The sequence below is a fragment of the Phlebotomus papatasi genome, chromosome 1 (assembly GCF_024763615.1).
Source record: "Phlebotomus papatasi isolate M1 chromosome 1, Ppap_2.1, whole genome shotgun sequence".
Lineage (NCBI taxonomy): Eukaryota > Metazoa > Arthropoda > Insecta > Diptera > Psychodidae > Phlebotomus > Phlebotomus papatasi.
The window spans coordinates 52,128,884-52,148,214 of NC_077222.1; the positions used below are offsets into that span (position 1 = coordinate 52,128,884).

General features: G+C 36.9%; 1 protein-coding gene across 1 annotated transcript; it reads left to right on the forward strand.

The window, feature by feature from the left end:
* The first annotated feature begins 5,229 nt into the window (after window positions 1–5,229).
* Window positions 5,230–19,101, forward strand: LOC129805990 (alpha-mannosidase 2). Its single transcript, XM_055854286.1, has 4 exons — window positions 5,230–5,613; window positions 5,710–6,281; window positions 11,565–13,025; window positions 17,747–19,101. The coding sequence occupies exons 1-4, from the start codon at window positions 5,509–5,511 to the stop codon at window positions 18,969–18,971; spliced, it is 3,363 nt and encodes a 1,120-aa protein (XP_055710261.1). The 5' UTR covers window positions 5,230–5,508; the 3' UTR covers window positions 18,972–19,101.
* Window positions 19,102–19,331: the final 230 nt, after the last annotated feature.

A 19,331-nucleotide genomic window follows, 5' to 3' on the forward strand; every position in this document is an offset into this window, starting at 1 on the left:
ATTATCACTCTTTTTTTTATATCACTTATTATTATTATATCACTTATTGTTGTTATACGATCACAGTTTTTGAATTATTATATGCTCACTTTTATTTCTTTGATATATTTGTAGATCTCTTTATATGTTCCTTCATTTGCTATTTTAAGAATATTTTTTATGCTCACTTTTTCATTATTAATGCACTTATAGTTTTCTCTTATCTTATTAAATTTTCTGCATTGGATCACTATGTGATTTATATCTTCCATGGTTTCGCACTTATCGCATAATTCTGTGTCCTCTTTTTTTATTAGTTTTAGGAACTTTTTGTCACAGCAATGTCCACTTCTAATCCTTTGGATTATTTTTATTTGATCACTTCTTAAATTAATATTTTTGAACCATAGTTTTTTTTCTAATATTCCCTGTCTGATGTCATGGTTGAATTTTCCTTTAGTTTCACAATTTTTTTTCCACAAATTTGTCCATTTTTTCCACATAAATTCTCTTCTTGTTCTGTCCACCTCTTTTCTACTTAGGCTACATTCGATGCATATCCCATCCTTCGTTGCTTCCTTAGCTGCTTTGTCAGCTCTCTCGTTTCCTTTAATATTTATATGCCCAGGGATCCATTGTATGGTAACTTTTGTATTTTTATTAGCGCTCACAATTTCTTTAATTTTGTTTTCGTATATTTTTTTACTCTCTTTTAAAAGTGATAAACATGCGCTCTTGGAGTCTGTTAATATGACTATCTCTTCCGCCTTTTTTGCAACACTGAGTTTGATTGCAATAAATATTGCGATGAGTTCTGTTTCTTTGATCGATATTTTTTGTTTTATTTTGCACTTTAACACTTCTTCCGTTTTTTCGAAAAATATTCCAATTCCTGTGTCTTCGTCAATGATGGATCCATCCGTGAATATTCGCTCTTGATCCTTATATTGGTTTATAGTTTCATATGCGTAAGCTCTCAATTCTTCTATGCTAGTATCCTTTTTATTGCTCACTTTATTAACTAACTCTTCTTTGATTATTAGGTTGTCTGGCATTCTTTCACTCTTTCTGTCCCTTGCGATGTCTTGTATGTATTCATGCGATCTCATAATTTCTAATGTTGTTCTTGTCTCGGGGATTCGAAGGTCCATCATTTTCTTTTTAGCTATATATCTAGCTGTAGTATTTTCAAGTTCCATTGCTATAGGTAATTCTGCGCTCTCTGCTAGTATAGTGTTTACTGGCGTCGACTTGACAAAACCAAGGATTGTTCTTAGTGCCTGGTTCGCGATTATCTGCAGTTGGTTGCCTAACTTTTCTTCTGGTACTGCATATTGTATTACTGGTGCTCCATAGATTATTCTCGATTTAACCAGTGCATTGTATACTTCCAACATTCTTTTAGGATGCGCTCCCCTCCCAAGGCTCCCACTTCGCAATTCGCCAACTGACACATTGCACGAGCAGCGCCTCCAGGTGGCTGGATATTAAAACCCCCGCAAGATCTTTCGAAAATCCCAGCAGACGTTTGAATCCCGGTTTGAATGCATTTATTTTTTGAAACTTTACTCGACCACCGAGTTACAACTCTGTCGACTCTCTCAAATTCGGGCATATGGGACCGAAATGTCAGCAGAAAGACAGAAATTCGGGCGACAACCTTTTTGAAATTCAACGATTTTTTATTCATGTGCATATAGATATTGAGTTTACACTCATCTATAACGTCAATTGCATGAAAATCCCTCAATAATGCAAAATAATATCAAAACTAAGACAAACCATGCCAAATTTGAGCATATTTGATTCATTTTATAATCATAATCAAACTTGAAAAATGACAACAAACTTTTTTCAAATGTAACCGCTGCCCGAATTAAAAAGTAGCCCGATCTCAAAAGAGCCGAATTTGCGAGAGTCTACTGTACTTTCCTATGATTTTTTTTGACCCCCAAAATATCCATATTTCACCCTCTGATGTCCATGATACCCCTATCATGAATTTTTTTCAATAGATAGATAGAAGATTTTACAAAAAATAATATCCGGCTGTTTGTACGGTATGTCCGTTCGTCTGATTCGTGTGATCCCTCTTTGGTTTGGTTCATATACGAAAATACCGATGAATCCGATCAATCACTAAAAAAGGGAGTTCCGGTTTAACCCTCAACAGTATTTTCTTTAATATGCAAAAAAGTAGTTAAATAATTTTGTTTAAGGTAATTAATGATGAAATAAATTTAAACAAAAAAACTATCCGTTCTTGAATATCTCTTTTCGTTTGGGTGCCAGGTGGGAAAAGGTAAAGACCGCCTAGAGACTGTCGTTTCTGTTTAGGCATAAAAAGACTGAAATATTTTTATTGAAAAATAGTGAACAAATAGTAAAATACAGTATCTATTATAATAAAATGTATCTAAAAATGAAAAATGATAATTTTTATGAAAAAAAAACGTTTAGAAGAACTTTTAGAATTAGACGTTAATGAAGGTGTGTCAATAAGACTCATTTTTAACGAATAGGTCACGGGTCAGGTATGAAAACGTCTCTTTCTTGTATAATTTGAAGTTCCTTTGAAATACATTGCTCATCTTTGTGTTTTATTTCACGATCTGGGGCATTAAAGGATGAATTAGGGAATTCATCATCACTGTTATAGTCTGCTTCTTTATCAATTTTGATTAATTCGCAGAAATCGAGCATTTAATTCACTCTGGCCAGTCTCCGTGTCATTTCAATTGTTTTCCATGAGTAATATGTTGCAAAACAATAAGATATTTTATCAGAACAAGCAAAACAATTAAATAAAAAGGTCGGTAATCTGTGAAAATTTTACACCTGAACAGATAACACCGTCCACAGGCGGTCTTCCTTTTATACTTCTAAAACTCATTTTTAATTTTTCACAATTATCCATGGAAATATACAAACTAGAATAACATATCTTTCAGGAAATAAACCCCTTTTGCTGCAGTTAAATTACTTTAAAACGATTTTTTTGCACTTGAAATCGAAAAATGTTGTAAACGAAATTTTCATGTTTTTCTCTGACGCTGTCACACAAAACTGAAGATGGCAACCAAACGAAAGGTCAAGATGAGTTCAGCTTCAGAAAATATGTTAGTAGAACTATAACTGAGGACACTGTGGGCATTTTAGCTTCGAATAAGTCAAGGGGTAACTCATTTCCATTTTTTCTGTCAAGGGTTTCTGGTTTCTCGGGTTTCGCGATGCAAAAAGTGGGTTTCTCGGGTTTCGCGATGCAATTTTTGAGTTTCTCGGGTTTCGCGATGCAGAAATTGGGTTTCTCGGGTTTCGCAATGCAAAAAGTAGGTTTCACGGGTTTCGCGATGCAAAAAGTGGGTTTCTCGGGTTTCGCGATGCAGAAATTGGGTTTCTCGGCTTTCGCGATGCAGAAATTGGGTTTCTCGGGTTTCGCGATGCAAAAAGTGGGTTTTTCGGGTTTCGCGATGCAAAATGTGGGTTTCTCGGGTTTCGCGAAGCGTTTCTCGGACAATTGACGAGGGTTTCTCAATATGAATTACCCCTTGGAATAAGTAATATTATAGCAGTAAATCCGATTTATAGAATGACCGTCTTGAGACAGTCTTACCTAATATAGGGTAAAGTGAAAACGGTGAAAACGGATCGAAAGAATTTTATATGAATTGCCTACACTGAAAAAATATTATGTGAAATTGTTTGTAAATGTTTGTAAATTCCTATTAGAAGCACACCCTTCACCTCCAACTCAGAGGGCTAACCCTAGGGACAAGGCACATTGTGTACCCAATTAGTCTTTAGGGATTCAAAGTAACTGCAGGGACTTTAGTCGCGGAACAGATTCGACTTACACAGTAATGTTTTTTGTTGTTGCATTTTTGCTTGCAAATTCATTTGGAAAATCACTCTTGGAAATCATATTTTATTCCTTCTTTCTGTATTATGCTCAACGCTAACGCACAATGACTTGTGTTCTGTAAACATGCTTTTTTGACATTTCAGAAAGAGCGAAAACAAAAGTTATTGTATTTTGCATATTATATTCACTAAAGTTAAATATGATGTATTTTGCATCTTCGAGTTTTTGGTTATTATCACGTTCTATGATTAATTTCATAATTTAAAATTTTAAAATAAAATTTTTGAATACTTTTGTGGTCACTTTAAATTCGAGGAATTCGATTAAATTTTTTTTTTAAATTTTTCTGCGGCTTATTTTTTGTCTCTAAAAGCCATGCTTTTTGTTTAGATTTTGACTGTATAAAAAAATTTAAAAAAAAAGCAACCCGAGAGTAGGCGATTGCAGTGCATAATGCAATTGGATAAAGGTCGTGTAGCAAGTCAAGCAGAGCATGTGGCCTCTAATAGCTCAGTTGGTAGAGCACTCGTCTAGTTAACGAGAGGTCTCCAGTTCGATTCTGGGTGGAGGCAGGAATTTTTCCTATCTCCACTGAGAATAAACTGGATGATTTGAGTGTCATTTGCTCTGATTGACGATTTCTCTGTACATACAGTAGACTCTCGCTTATCCGTGAGAGCGTGACCACATGTCACACGGATTTTGAGATTGATACACATCAAATTGTTCGAAATCCAACGATTTTTTTATTTACATTGAAAATTTGTGGAGTGAATTCTAACTTGACTGAATTGACATTGTCTCTAAACATGCGTACTGTCCAAAAAATTTACAGTGAGAAAGAATTACAGTAGATAGAACACATTTGCTTTAACAAAAAAACCCAAAACGGGGACATTATGACAACAAAATTTTTAAATTTCAACTGTCTCACGGACTTTTCTATGTCACCCGGAAAAAGAGTCCACAGATAAGCGAGAGTCTACTGTAAATACAATTAACATTGAACTAAAGTTCGTAAAAATTCTCATAATAAAAAAAATTACAGTAGGCTCTCGCTCAATCGAGCCACAAATTTTGTTGACAATTTTTACGTTTAATTATGAAGCTAATTCTATCAAATTCGCTGTAGTTCTTCCTATTTTATCGTGACTCTTTATAATTGAGCGTTTTTTGTGGAATTTACAAAGGTTTTGACGCTCAATTCTATCGCTAAACCGGATGACATTTTGCCCCATACTCCCGATTGAGAGAGAATCTACTGTAATAAAATTGTTTAAAATAAATTAGTAATTTAATATTAGTACGCGTACTAGTACAAGAAACTTTTTCTGTTTGCACTTATGGCTGGAATGGCTCGTCCACCGGGTAGTTGTCAGAAATTTTCGCAGTTTTTCGAAAAAGTTCCGACAGCTGTGTACACAGAAAATTTTCCACCTTCACAATTGCAAAATATTGGCAATTTTGTGGAAAATAGGTGAAAAATTGTGCGGTGAAACGTGAAAATGGGTCATTTACTTCGATAAGCTTGCACTTTTCAGTCAATACCTGTGCTCAGTGCCACGTAATGCATAGATTGCCGAAGATCCTTATCGATTGAGCAGCAAAGTGGACGTGAAAAACTCTTTTTAATCTCTAAATTTCACCTGTAGATAGTGGTTACAAAAATGCGTATACGAAGACGATTTGCCCTTATATTCTCCAGTGCTGTAATTCTCTTCTTCCTCTTTCTCTACGTTATTATAAATTACTCCATGCCCAGCGATAAGCCGGTAAGAAACATAGCAGGCTGCCATTGAAAACAAACCCATTTCTCGTCTCATTTTGTTTCCCCCTTTTTCTCATCCGTGTGGCTTTTCTATTTTCAGAAATCAATGTTTATGATTGAGAATAAACTGAAAGAACTGCAGCATAATCTAAATAAGCACGCGGAGGAATTCGATGAGATTAAGAAGCAGATAGATAACTTACAGACGAATCAGGAAAAGAGTCAGGAGCAGCAATTGGATGGGAATGATTTGGTGAAGGATTCCATCATAAATGCTGGCCAATGGGCAGGTGAAACGGAGAATTCAGAGTGCTCCAATAAATGGGGAGTTGTCCCCAAGCCCGACATCCAGATGCTGGATGTGTACCGGCAACTGGAATTTGACAATCCCAATGGAGGTCCTTGGACTCAGGGATGGCGAGTAGAATATGATCCTCATCACTGGAACAGTCATCATCAGCTGAAGGTTTTTGTTGTGCCCCATTCGCACAACGATCCAGGATGGATTAAGACCTTTGATACTTACTACGAGCACGACACGAAGCCCATTCTGACGAACCTCCTGAGGCATTTGGAGGCGAATGAAGAGATGAAGTTCATTTGGGCAGAGATTTCCTACTTCTCCAAATGGTACGAAGAACTCTCGATGGACGCCAAGAAGAGGGTGAAACGGTAAGTCATTAAATTTTTATATAAATAGTTTCTCGTTTCTCTATTGAGCCAAATTCCCATTTAAATCGGAAACATTTTACATTTCCTTTTTATTCTTATAAAAAAATTGAAGAAAAAAATAAATGAAAATCAATGTAGCTTTATATTTCTTAAATTATTTTATGAAAATCCTAAATTTTTGTAATATTTTTTTTTTATTTCAAAATTTTTAACATAATTTGTCAAATTTAATTTGACAAAAAAATAGATTTAACAGTGAACAAAATAAAATATAAAACTTAGTCAAAATTGCAGAAATTAATTTATGCTAAATACGAGCAAACTCAGCTAAAATTCAAATATTTCTGTTCAATTAAAAAATTCTAGCAAAACCTCCCTAAAATATTTTCGTCTTTATGCAGGCTTAAAGATTTTTGAAAATCAGAATTTGTCCTTAAAAGCCTCTACACATTGGGAGCAATTTTCGTCAAAAATGCGATTTTCACGTAAATTGTTCCCAATGTGTAGAGGGTTTTAAGGACAAATTCTGTATTGTAAGTAATTGTAGGTAGATACGTCAAAATTCTGTCAAAAATGCGATTTTTAACGAAAATTGCTTTTTTGAAGGAAATTCCCTGCAGCGTTGTAGGGGAAAACGTCAAATTTCTGTCAGAAACGCAATTTTTGAAGAAAATTGCTCCCAATGTGTAGACACCTTAAGATCTATAACACATTAAGATAATTTTTGTCAAAAATTCAATTTTTGAAATTGGGGAACTTAAGATTAAACTTCAGATTAGAAGACTACGTTAGATCCTAAATAGACTCAGGTCGACACTTGAAAACCTTGAAAATATTTAGCCTGCAAAAGTTGGCAGTAAATTTTACAGGCGTAAGTGGCGTAAGATTTTTCGTAAATACTCTTTTACAGCTGAATGTTGAAACGAAGAATAACTTCAGTTGAACCTCAGATTAGCGTTAATCTAGAGTTAAAATTAAGCTAGGTTTAAATTTTTTTCGTATGCAGAAACGAGGCATAGTGCTTTGGCGTAAGCTGTTTTTGTTATACGGCAACCCCATATTTTGGCATTTCTGGCATGCCAGAAAATGTCAATTCGTCAATGTTTTCGTTCGATTTAGCAAGATTCCACGGCTTTTTCTCGTTATTTGGTAATCTTGAACCACCAGACTTGCTAAAAATTCTCTAAAATAAAATAGGAAGGAATATTGTGGATGTGAAAGAATGTGCATGTGTTCTGGAAGCAAAAAAGTACGACTCCCGTGACTCCTACTTCAGTGGCGACTCATTGAATTCGTATATGGTGGATGTTTCTTTTTATTTCAGGCAAAATTGGCTTTTTTGAAGCTGTAAATAGAGTGAAAGCCTTATTTCTTTTCAATTAATCCACTAAAGTGCAGATTATATCAATTTTGTATCATTTAACAGTATTTTCGGGAAGAATTTACAGATAGATGAGGACAGGTTTATTCCATCTTTAAGCCAAAAATTATACCTCCGAAATCGGGGGTCTAATTTTTGGCTTAAACGTTAATCAACTGTTTAAATTTAGTCTATTTCTCGTTCAAACATTAGAAAACGGTGGATCATCCTCGAATTATCTTTATACTTCGATTCAACATTCAGCTGTTAAGGCTTACGTGCACTGTAAAAAATACCATGCATTAATATTTGATAATTTTTGCACGATCAATATGATTGGAAAATTGAAATTAATTTTGGAATTATTCATAGGCATGATATGTTGCTTTTCCGAAAAAAAATAACGTAAGTTTTATAAGAACTTACCTCACTATTTTTACTCTTACTAAATTTTATTTTATTTAATCTGCAACGTCAAAATCCCAAGGGGGTCACTAAAGCCAAAATCTCGAACGTCAAAATTCTGAAAGGGCTATAATCCTGAAAGTTAAATCCTCGAAAACCAAAATTCCGATAGGGTCACATTCTTGAAAGTCTAAACCCCGAAAAGGTCACAGTCTCAAAAGTCAGCATCCCAAAAGGTCCACTATTCCGAAAGACAAAATCGCGAAAATCAAAATCCTGTAAACCAGAATTCCGAAATCAAAATTCCGAACGCCAAAATCCCGAAAGTCAAAATTCTGAAAGGGCCAATACCCTGAAAGCCAAAATATCGAAAGGGTCACAATTTCGAGAGTCAAAATCCTAAAAGGTTCAAAATCCCGAGTGGTTAAAATATGATGTTTTTTCTGTAATCTACCTTTTCTTATAAAAAGAAATGTTCAAATTTCACATCCTAAGTCGGTGCTGAAAGTGTCAATAAGTATGGCATGATAATGTCAATAGGTGTTCAATTCACCCTACGACACTTTTATCAATTTGAGATTCTGGCTTCGGAGACTTTAATTTTCTCATATTGATTTCTGATGCCTTCGGCACACCTTTTGGTTGAGGAAGATTTAGAAAGTCAAAATTTGCATCCCTTTCTTTCTTAAAAGATTTGCATATGTCTATCTTACTCTTTCGCACTCTCCTTCTTCTTTTAATTATCACAACAAATTAAATTTAGTTCAGTCCAATTTTGAGACCGAAAAAGTGGGATAGACTTATACAAATCTTTTGAGAGAGAAAGAGAAGAGAATTTTTACTTTATGAAATTTTCCTGATCTAAAAAAAGGTATGTCAGAGCAATGAGGTTTTGGCTTTCGGAGATTTTGATCTTCGAGATTTTGACCGTTACAAAGAAGTGGGGAAATTCCGTCAAAATGACAATTTTTGACAAAAAAGTTAAACTCAATGTGTAGAGGCCTTAAAAATTAAATAGTAATTCAGAAACGTATAATTTAAAATTCAAGATTTTTTGTTTCGAAAGGAACCGTAACTCAAAATTTAATACGAAAAAAATTTAAAATTTCAGTCTAAGTAATAATTTATAATTTTTCCCTACATAATTCAATATTTAACATTCAATTATTAAAAAATCAACATTAAAATATTCAAAAATCGGCATTAAAATATTCAAAATTCAACGCAACAAAAGTCAAAAGTAAAATAATTTTTTTTTAATTCATTTGAAAACTCTTCAGAATTTGTAGTTCCGGCAATTCCCTTTCACTTGGAAAAATGTGAAAACAGGATACTTATAAAAATTCATATTACTTGAGATGAAGTTTAAAAATTTTAGGATCTCCTAGGGGTTATTTCTTGTAAGAATTCATCTTCAATCGGTATTCTGTGAGAGTTATGTATTTATATCAAATAAATAAATTAAAAGAAAAATAGTTTGTGATAAAAATGAAAAATATCAAAGGTCTCTATACAGATCCCGATTAAAATCCCAAAAGCCAAAATCTTGAACGCCAAAATTCCAAAAATTCAAAATTCCGAAAACCAAAATCTCAAAATGGATCGAAATCCGAACAGCCTAAACTTCAAACGCCAAAATCCCGAATGGTCAAATTACCGATTTTTTCCTTTAGGGATTTTGACCCGTTTGGGATTTTGGTTTTTGAGATTTTGGATTTTTTGGGAATTCAAAGTTTGAGATTTTGACTTTTGGGATTTTGCGGTTACGGGATTTTGTTTTTTTTTTTTTTTGTGATTTTGGCTATTCGGGATGTTATCTATTCAGGATCATGGCGTTCGGGATTTAGGCTTTTGGGATTTCGGTGTTCGTGATTTTAGCTTTCGGGATTTGGTCTTTTCAGTATTTCGGCCTTTGGGATTTAGGCTTTCGGATCGGGATTTTGGCATTCAAGATTTTGTTTTTTCGAGTTTTTGGCTTTTCGGGATTTTGGTCGACACCGCTCAACACATCTTCCTCCTATTACTTCTTGGCAGAAATATCGAATTTTAATCAAAAGGACAAATATAAATTAAAATTGGTTTAAATGTGTTAAATTTTCATCAAAATGAAACATTTTGATATAAATCGCTTAAAGTCTATGTGCTCTACAGTTCAGACAATCTTTTCCTTGAACGGGTAAGCGGGTTTGAAGGCTTCAAAAATCGATTTTTTTTATTTGCTTATTAAAATAAGTAAAGAATATTTTCTGAAAATCTCAACACAATCGGAGTAAAACTCTCGGAGGTAGAACAGTTTTAGTTATGCATTCCGCCCGCTCGCGCATATTTTTGTAAAACGTTTTTCACAAAACCGGTTTTTTCATAATCGGTTGTCAAGATATTTAGAAACCGCCTGAACCGATTTTTCTGAAACTTTGCACACTTCTTCTAGATATAGTCGGCTCGTGCTTAACATGAGGGGTTTTAAAAATATTGATTTTGACGAATTTTATAGTATAAAACATGTTAAAAAGTGGCTGAAAATTATCACTTTTTTGAAAAAAGTTGTGCCAAAAATCGAAAAAAAAATCCTGTTAAGCACGAGCCACATTCATATCCTAAAAGAAAATACTAGTTTTATGGATTTAAGATGAAGCTGTTAGAAAAAAAAACGTGACAACGGAAAAAATGCGGGTGTGATCATACGGATCATACCATTTCTCAACGGTTCAATTTTGAAAATTTTCCAAAAATTTCCCGGTGAAATTATCTGCCAAGGCCTACTTTATCAAAGAGATGAAAATCTGAATTTACGAAATTTTAAAGTTCAAAAATAAGAAATGGACAAAATTAAATTTTTTTTCTATGTCAAACCCGCTTATTTCTAAAGAAAAAAGTAATTTTTAACGAAAATTGTTCCCAATGTGTAGGGTGTGCCAAATTTCGGCATAGTTGCATGCAAGCGCCAAAGTCTCAAGTTTGAAATGTAATGTCTTTAATAGAAATTGATTTTTTTTATTCCTTCTACTTAAGGAGTGTTGCTTAGAACCTTGTAGACAGTTTATCGTCTTTATTTACTCTAAAATCATTCTTAATACATTTTAAAATGAATGAAAATGTAGACATAGCTTTGGTGCCCTATTTCGGCCACCTTCATTCTCATAGTTCCTTGCCCATTGGGAATTATTCAAATGTCTTTTTCATGTCATCTTGTTTGTCGAAGCTACATTTTTTGTTATTCTTTTGCATTGTATAATATCTAGAGTACGTAAAATCTAAAAGTTCATAGAAATTCGAGGAACAAAAAAATGTGGCCGAAATTGCAAGCTGGCCGGAATTTGGCACACTTACCCTATAGGTCTTTAGAAAATATCCACATATTCGGAGTCAAAATGATCAATTTTGACGAATACTTCTCATAAGATTTAGAATCATTAAGAGACGGTCTGTGCCAGAACTGGCCTATGCCACTACCCCTAATACCTTTGCAAAATCGTTTTTAAATTTTCAATTTTGCGTTTTTTACGTTCGTTCCCCAGCCTTGTTCAGAGAAAACAGTTGGAGTTTGTAACTGGTGGTTGGGTGATGAATGACGAAGCCAATTCCCATTGGATTGCAATAATCCAGCAACTCACTGAGGGCTTGACGTGGCTTAAAGTACATCTTAATGTTACACCAGTATCTTCATGGGCTATTGATCCTTTTGGTCATACTCCCACCATGCCTTATATTCTCAAGGGAAGTGGCATGAAGCATCTCTTGATCCAGCGAACGCATTATTCGGTGAAGAAGCGAATGGCTCAGAAGAAAGATTTAGAATTTCGCTGGAGGCAAATTTGGGACAATAGCGGAGAGACAGATTTACTGACACACATGATGCCCTTTTATTCCTACGATGTGCCCCATACTTGTGGTCCTGATCCTAAGGTTTGCTGTCAGTTTGACTTTAAGCGTTTGCCTGGGTACGGAGTGAACTGTCCGTGGCGTATAGCTCCTCAGGCCATTGATGAGGTGAATGTGGCCAAAAGGGCTGAATTGATAGTGGATCAATGGAGGAAGAAATCGATTTTGTACAGAACGAGATCAGTTCTTATTCCTTTGGGAGATGATTTTCGGTACAGTCAGAGTTCAGAGTGGGAGGCTCAGAGGGTGAACTATGGGAAACTCTTTGAGTACATCAACAATGAACCGAGTTTGCATGTTCAGGCCAAATTTGCCACTCTGTCGGAGTATTTTGAGTCTGTGACCAAAGAGAAGGAACTTGAGCAGTTTCCGTCGCTCAGTGGAGACTTTTTCACATATGCCGACAAAGATGACAACTACTGGAGTGGATACTTCACTTCGAGACCCTACCACAAACGTCTGGATCGTGTTCTTATGAATTTCCTCAGATCTGCCGAAATGTTGCATTCCTGGACAATCTGGGAGACTGAAGCGGGCTTTGATAATCTCTTGAGAAATGCCCGAAGAGCTCTGTCTCTCTTTCAGCATCATGATGGTGTTACAGGAACAGCTAAAGATCATGTAATGAAAGATTATGCTGCTAGAATGATAGATGCTGTTCGTGCTTCGAAATTTGTCATTCAACAGTCTGTCTATAGACTCCTCACAAAGCCCTCAATTTACCAGCCAGACTACAAATTCACCTATCTCAATATTGACGATTCCCGCTCACCGAGTCCGGATGAAAATCGACCGACAATCATCATTGGTGATGAGATTCCCTTTAAGTACGTCGTTGTGCACAATTCACTGCCACAGGCCCGAGTGGAACTGGTAGAGTTTCTGATTGCCAAGCCTTTTGTTACTGTCACGGATCCCGATAAGAATACGGTTCCGGCTCAAGTTAGTCCTGTGTGGTCATGGCATCGTGGAGGATTCACAGCGTATGCCCCCCAAGCGTCCACGACAAAGTACCGATTGACCTTCAAGGCTACCGTTCCGCCAATGGGACTCAAAGTCTACACAATTCACTCCGTCAATTCAGCTGCAGAAAGCCGGTAAGTTTTTTTTCACATTTTTTCATTTTGTTTTATTTTTCCATCGTTATAAAAAAGTTATTGAAAACCTCGATAAGTAACAAATAACCTTGAAATAACCTTTAAAAATATTTTTCAAGGTCATTTATTTATAGTCGTATTTAAAAACTAAAACAAACTTTATATAAGATTTTTAAATGAATGTGGAAGGTAATATTATAGGGGGCAAGCAATATCTACTCTTAAATCTAATATACTTAGGAGGTGACCTGCTTATGCAATCGACTGGTGTGGGCTCCAGACTGTCGCGAGCTTTCCGCACTAGGTCCTATCACTTGTACGACTCATGACGAACTCACGTCCGTACTCACTGAGATCGTACGATCGACTAAACTATTACAGTCGTCTCCACCATCACCAGAGGCGCTGGCCTAGAAAGGAGACATTGCGTCTCGAATATTTAGGGTTGCCTCAGCAGAGCATTTATTGCTATAAGGCGGGAAATTTAAGCTCTACAATATGTTTATTTCAGTTTCCATATTAAAAAAAAAGAATGGTACACCGAGAAACAAATGGGGATGCGATTAACTTATTTTTCCTCATAACTTTAACACTTTTTAGGTGTAAAAATATATCAACATTTTTTAATGTTAATTTTACACCTTTTTAAGGGTAAAATTAACATGAAAAAGGGTAAATTTAACCCCTAATTCACCTAAAAAGGGTAATATTTACACCGATTTCGGATCAATAATGCAGGGTAAAATAAACATTTCCGGAATGTTATTTTAACTTTTTCGGATTTCTCTCTCTCAGTGTATTAGAGACTTAAATTAGACCGTGCGTGTATAAACAATTTTGATAAAATAATATACTTTACAATGAATTGAAAAAAAAATTAGCTACCTTCAGACAACTGAATCTTCGGACAATTCATTTGTTTTCTATGTTCTTAATCTTAATGAATTTGACCTAAGCCGAGAGCTTTAGAAGGATTTGCTGACTTCCTTGAGTTAATTCTACCTCCATCCCGACTCCGCAGAAATGCACTATTATACACTCAATTTGTTATATTTAATATTGAAAAAACAGTACAGTTCCAGAAACTCCGAAATTCGAAGCAATAAGCAGTTTTCAAAATCTAATGGATTATTTGTCCTTAACTATCAAGTATTATCCCCTAGACATACTTACGACTTAAGTCGAGAGACAGCTTAACGTAGTTGTAATCAAAATAATAATCAGATTACATTTCCATCAGTTTTCCACTAAATAAGCCGTTTCTTGGCTTAATCCGAGAAATGGATTAGTCAGAAACTGAAGGAAATGTAATTTAATCATTATTTTGATTATGATTACGTTAAACTTGGCTTAAATTGTAAGCGTCTCTAAGGCATTAGTCTCTTTCTTAGCAAAAAAGACTTGTCTGATGAAAAAAAGGAAAAATTAAACAATCTGAACAAACTTTCTGTCTGATAAGTCCGTATTACGGTTGAATCAGAGACCAAATTTTGCTTCTTTCTGTCCGGTTATACCATGCCAATCTGTTCTTTGCAAGGTTAAAGAGAGACACGTCAAGAGATCTGAAAAATACTCCTGATAGAACACTCCGAACACTCCGTCTTCAACAAATTGTAGAAGATTTCTGGAGGAGAACGGTAAAGTAGTGATCGTGTCGTTCGTTACATTCCTCGCCGTTGGCAACCCTTCTTATTACAATCTCAAGGTTAGCTCCTTGATCCACTTCAGAATGAGCGGTATGACACCCTAGCGCTATGTCATGGGTCGGCTCGGACTGCGGTAGTTGAGTCGGCGATACCCAAAAAGAAGGCAACCGCTTGTTGAAAGTAAGCGTCAGTAGTTCAAAATGGCTACAAAATCGACATTGATATTTTTTAGTTCTCACTTTGGGCATTAAAAGAAGTCAATCTGATTTGCATTCAGTGATCATTGAGGCCATATTGTGCGTTCAAAATGAACAGCGAAACGTTGTTATTAGTCAACTTTGGTTGACGCAGGATTTCCAAGATTATACTGCAGTAGGACTGTTGAGCTTAGAGAAGTTGGAAGGAGAAAGGCCGTCCTGACGAAGATTCCTCTACTCTAAGCTTTCTAAGTTAAGCCAACGGGACCAATCACTGTTCAGTTAGGGTGGCGACTCTTGAAGGGTGCTGTAACAGCTAACTTCAGAGGGTATTATATCGTCGATAGATAGAATGGTTAGCGTCCAATGGATTCCAATGGATCCCGATGGCGTATACTAATCGGCTAACTTAGTCGGCCTTCATCCGTGAAGCTGTTAGGAAGCTCAATCAGTGACTCCTCGGGAATGAGCAATGGGGGCTGTCGATAGAAGACGCTCCAGCATGTTCCGGTACGAGGTCTGTAGCATTCGTGCTACTATACGGAGTTTTGTTAGAACGTCCACTCCCTCTTACCGATATGCTTCCATTCTCACGAACGACTTTAGAGCTTCTTTATTGATTGAAGATTTTTCGCTGTCTCGGCGAATACTCTAACCAATGACTCCTTCATATTACATATACAGGAGTCGTTGCTCTAACTCCTTCCTGAGCTATGTCGGCATATACTCAAACCAACTTTGCCACTGATCTTTGTCAACTGTGATAATGTATTTCAACTCCCATCAACTCGATCTTTTCTTGAATGAATTGTTGTCTTTGGTTAAACAATCTTGGTTGACGCGCGATTTCTGAGATCATATGGAATTTTGTTGGAACGTCCACTCCCTCTTACCAAAATGTACTCATGCTTTTAAAGCTTCTCTAAAACAATTTTCCGATACTTCTTGTTATTGACTTTGCCACCGCCTGAAGAAATGGTCGCGATAGTCCAAGTTGTTTAGGAATAAAAATTAGTATTTAGTGTTACTCCGTGTTTGGTGGTGGCCCAGTTTCCCCTATCGGTAATGAATCAACAAAGTACCCGTTATTAATTTACCTTTCTTTATTTTTTAGCTGAGATTCTTTACAATCTCAGCTTTTGTGGTCACAGGTGAAATCCGACCTCTTCAGATCCCCGTCCCCCGTCCCCCGTCCCCCGTCCCCCGTCCAGTCCCGTCCAGTCCCGTCCAGTCCCGTCCAGTCCCGTCCAGTCCCGTCCAGTCCCGTCCTGTCCCGTCCCGTCCCGTCCCGTCCCGTCCCGTCCCGTCCCGTCCCGTCTCCCGACCCCCGTCCCGTCCCCCGTCCCCCGTCCCGTCCCGTCCGTTACATTTCGACTTCTGGAGAGAGAACGGAAAGAGATATCGACAAGCGGTTTCCGGCAAAGGTTAAAAGTCATTGGGCCGCTAGAAGTTGATGATGTCAAATCCAGCCCCCCCACCCCCCCCCCCTTCCGCCATTTTGGAACACCCCCAAATTTTGTTTTTTCGATAACTCAGCCCCTATGGCATCGATCGATCTCAAATTTTAGTATGTTATAGCTGGGCCTAAGAATGGTCATATCTCTGGTTCTAATTATCGCAAAAAAATCTGGTGTTTTGGAAAGCTCTCGTGGAGCACTACAACCCTTGTGACACCCCAATTTTATCCGATTTAATCGAAGGTCCGATTAATCGAAAAATCGATTAATCGATTTCGAATATTTCGAAAACTAGACGATGCTTTTTCTTTAAATTCTAATATGTTGTAACTGGGGTCGAGGCCTTTCCAACGGTGGGTCGCACTCCTCCCTTGATGTTCCCTGACCCGAGCTATAATCAAAAATTTCTTGACCGGACTGCCTTTTCTGTATTTATAAAGGAATTTCTATGAAATTTTAGCCTATATTGTATCTGAGAGCGCGATCTTTCTAATAATGGGTCCCATCCGTCTCTACCCCAACCCACTGTACCCCGACCCTTTACTATACCCATATGGACCAGACTCTATCACTTATGTTTATTAACCGATTTCAATGAACTTTTTTTTCTTTTGTTGGTCTTCCCCACTCAGACTATTTAAAATAGAAAACGACCAGTGATAAGCCCAGATAAGCTTATGGTAGCTGAGATTCTTTGCAGGCGACCTCGAAATGCGTGCAACTCGGGGTGCGTGCAACTCGGAATGCGTGAAAATTCGATTGCGAGTTGAATTTTGGGGGTAAAAAATCGCGTCGAGCCAATTTTATCCATTTCGACTGCCGAGAACAGTTTACTCGACGCGATTCTTTACCCCCAAAATTCAACTCACAATCGAATTTTCACGCATTCCGAGATGCACGCATCCTGAGTTGTATGCATTTCGAGGTCACCTGTAAAGAATCTCAGCTACCATAAGCTTACCTGGGCTTATCACTGTTTTTTTTTTTAAATTGTAGGATATGTTTTGGAGGGGCGTGGAGGGGCGTGGTCTCTTTTTGTTACCGAATCAGTTTATTCAATGCGATTCTTTACACTTAAAGCGCAATTCCTAAGAGAATTTGCACGAACAAACATCGAATTAAAGAATTTCAGCTAACTTAATGCCATAGACACACTTATAACTTAAGCCCAGAAACAGCTTAAAGTAATTATAGTCAAAATAATGATTTCACTAAATTTCCTGCAGTTTCTTACTATGCCATCTCTCGGCTTAAGCCGAGATACGGATTAGTCAGAAACTGATGGAAATGTAATCTGATCATTATTTTGATTATAATTACGTTAAACAGTCTTTCGGCTTAAGTCGTAAGTGTGTTTAGGGCATAAACTAAGCTGGGCTTATCCCCGGTTTTAATTATTTTTTCAAATATTTTTATTTCAGTGGTGTAACGTATGCAAAGATCACAATAATGACTCACTCACCATTTTCCCTGAGCTTGGGTGACTATCCCAATCAGGTTGAATTTACAACGCCCAAAGAGGTGTCTCTGCACATGGCAAATGGTGCTGGTGTTGCATTTAGCAATCAGGGCCTTCTCAAGTCCATGACCATTGATTCCAATTCCCCAAGTGTGCCAATTCATTTGGAGTTTCTTAAATATGGTGCCAAGATGGGGCCAGATCGTAGTGGTGCTTACTTATTTATGCCAGATGGACCGGCTGTACCTCTATTGCTGGGAAATTTGACGACACTGGTGAGTCGTGGGGAATTGGAATCGAGTGTGTCAACGGGATTACCTTTTGTCATCCATGAGAATATTATGCGAGAAGATGGGCTAGAGATCAGGAATTTGGTGGATATTGGAGATATGGACAATACGGAGATTGTTATGAGATTTAACACGAAAATCACCAATGGAGAATTTTTCTACACCGATCTCAATGGATTTCAAGTGATTAAGCGTCAGAGATTTAGTAAGATTCCTCTTCAGGCAAATTACTATCCAGTGCCGAGTTCGATGTTCATTGAGGATGAGACATTTAGGCTGACACTGCTGACGGCTCAGTCATTGGGCGGATCATCGCTGAAGTCGGGTCAGATGGAGATAATGCAGGATCGGAGATTGAAGCAGGATGATAATCGGGGATTGGGTCAGGGTGTTCTGGACAATCGACCGATAATGCATATCTTTAAGTTGGTGCTGGAATTGAGGGAGCCATGTGTTAATCTCGATCAACAGCATCCTTCGGGATTCCTAACCACAAATACTCACTGGCAATTGATGGCACTCACGTATCCCATGGACAAGTTGGTTTTCCATGAGAATGAATGGGTGGGAATGGTACCGACTTTTGGGGAGAATCATGAGGCCACGGAGAAGGGTATTGAAGTGGCAATTTTGAGGGATTTACCGCATTTGCCGATGCCCAAGTCGATACCCGGACGAAATTCCCTGGGGATTGTACTGAGGCGGATTCGGGTGGAAAAATGCAGTACTGATCCGAATTTAGAGGGCACAGTGAATATTCGGCGACTTCTGAGTCTCGATGATGGCAAAGATATCTACTCGGCACCCTTCAGTCTGCTCAAAAGGGAAGCTGTTGTGCCGTCGGATGAAGTAGTCTTGTGTCCGATGGAGGTGAAAGCTTTTATCATTGGCAGATAAAATCGCCGGAAAACCAACGGAAAAATGTGAATAATTGATAAGATTAGCACTCTTTTGTGTTTGTGATTTTACAAGTAATATTTGTAAGGTTTATGTTTAAATGTACAATTCCACCAACTTATTTTTATCAGTTTTCTTTCAATTTTATTTTATTTTATATTTCTGTTTTTTTTTAGAAAAAAGTCATCTAATATTTATTTCAGATGCAGAGTGCTTTCCATCAAAGTAACATTTCTATTTTGGTACTAGCAAAAGAAAATTTAGAAAAATGCCAGGTATTTATGAAAATTTTATACTTTCTGTATTTTTATTTTTATAATTTTTTTAAAACCTCAAAAGGAAAATTTAGAAATAGAATGA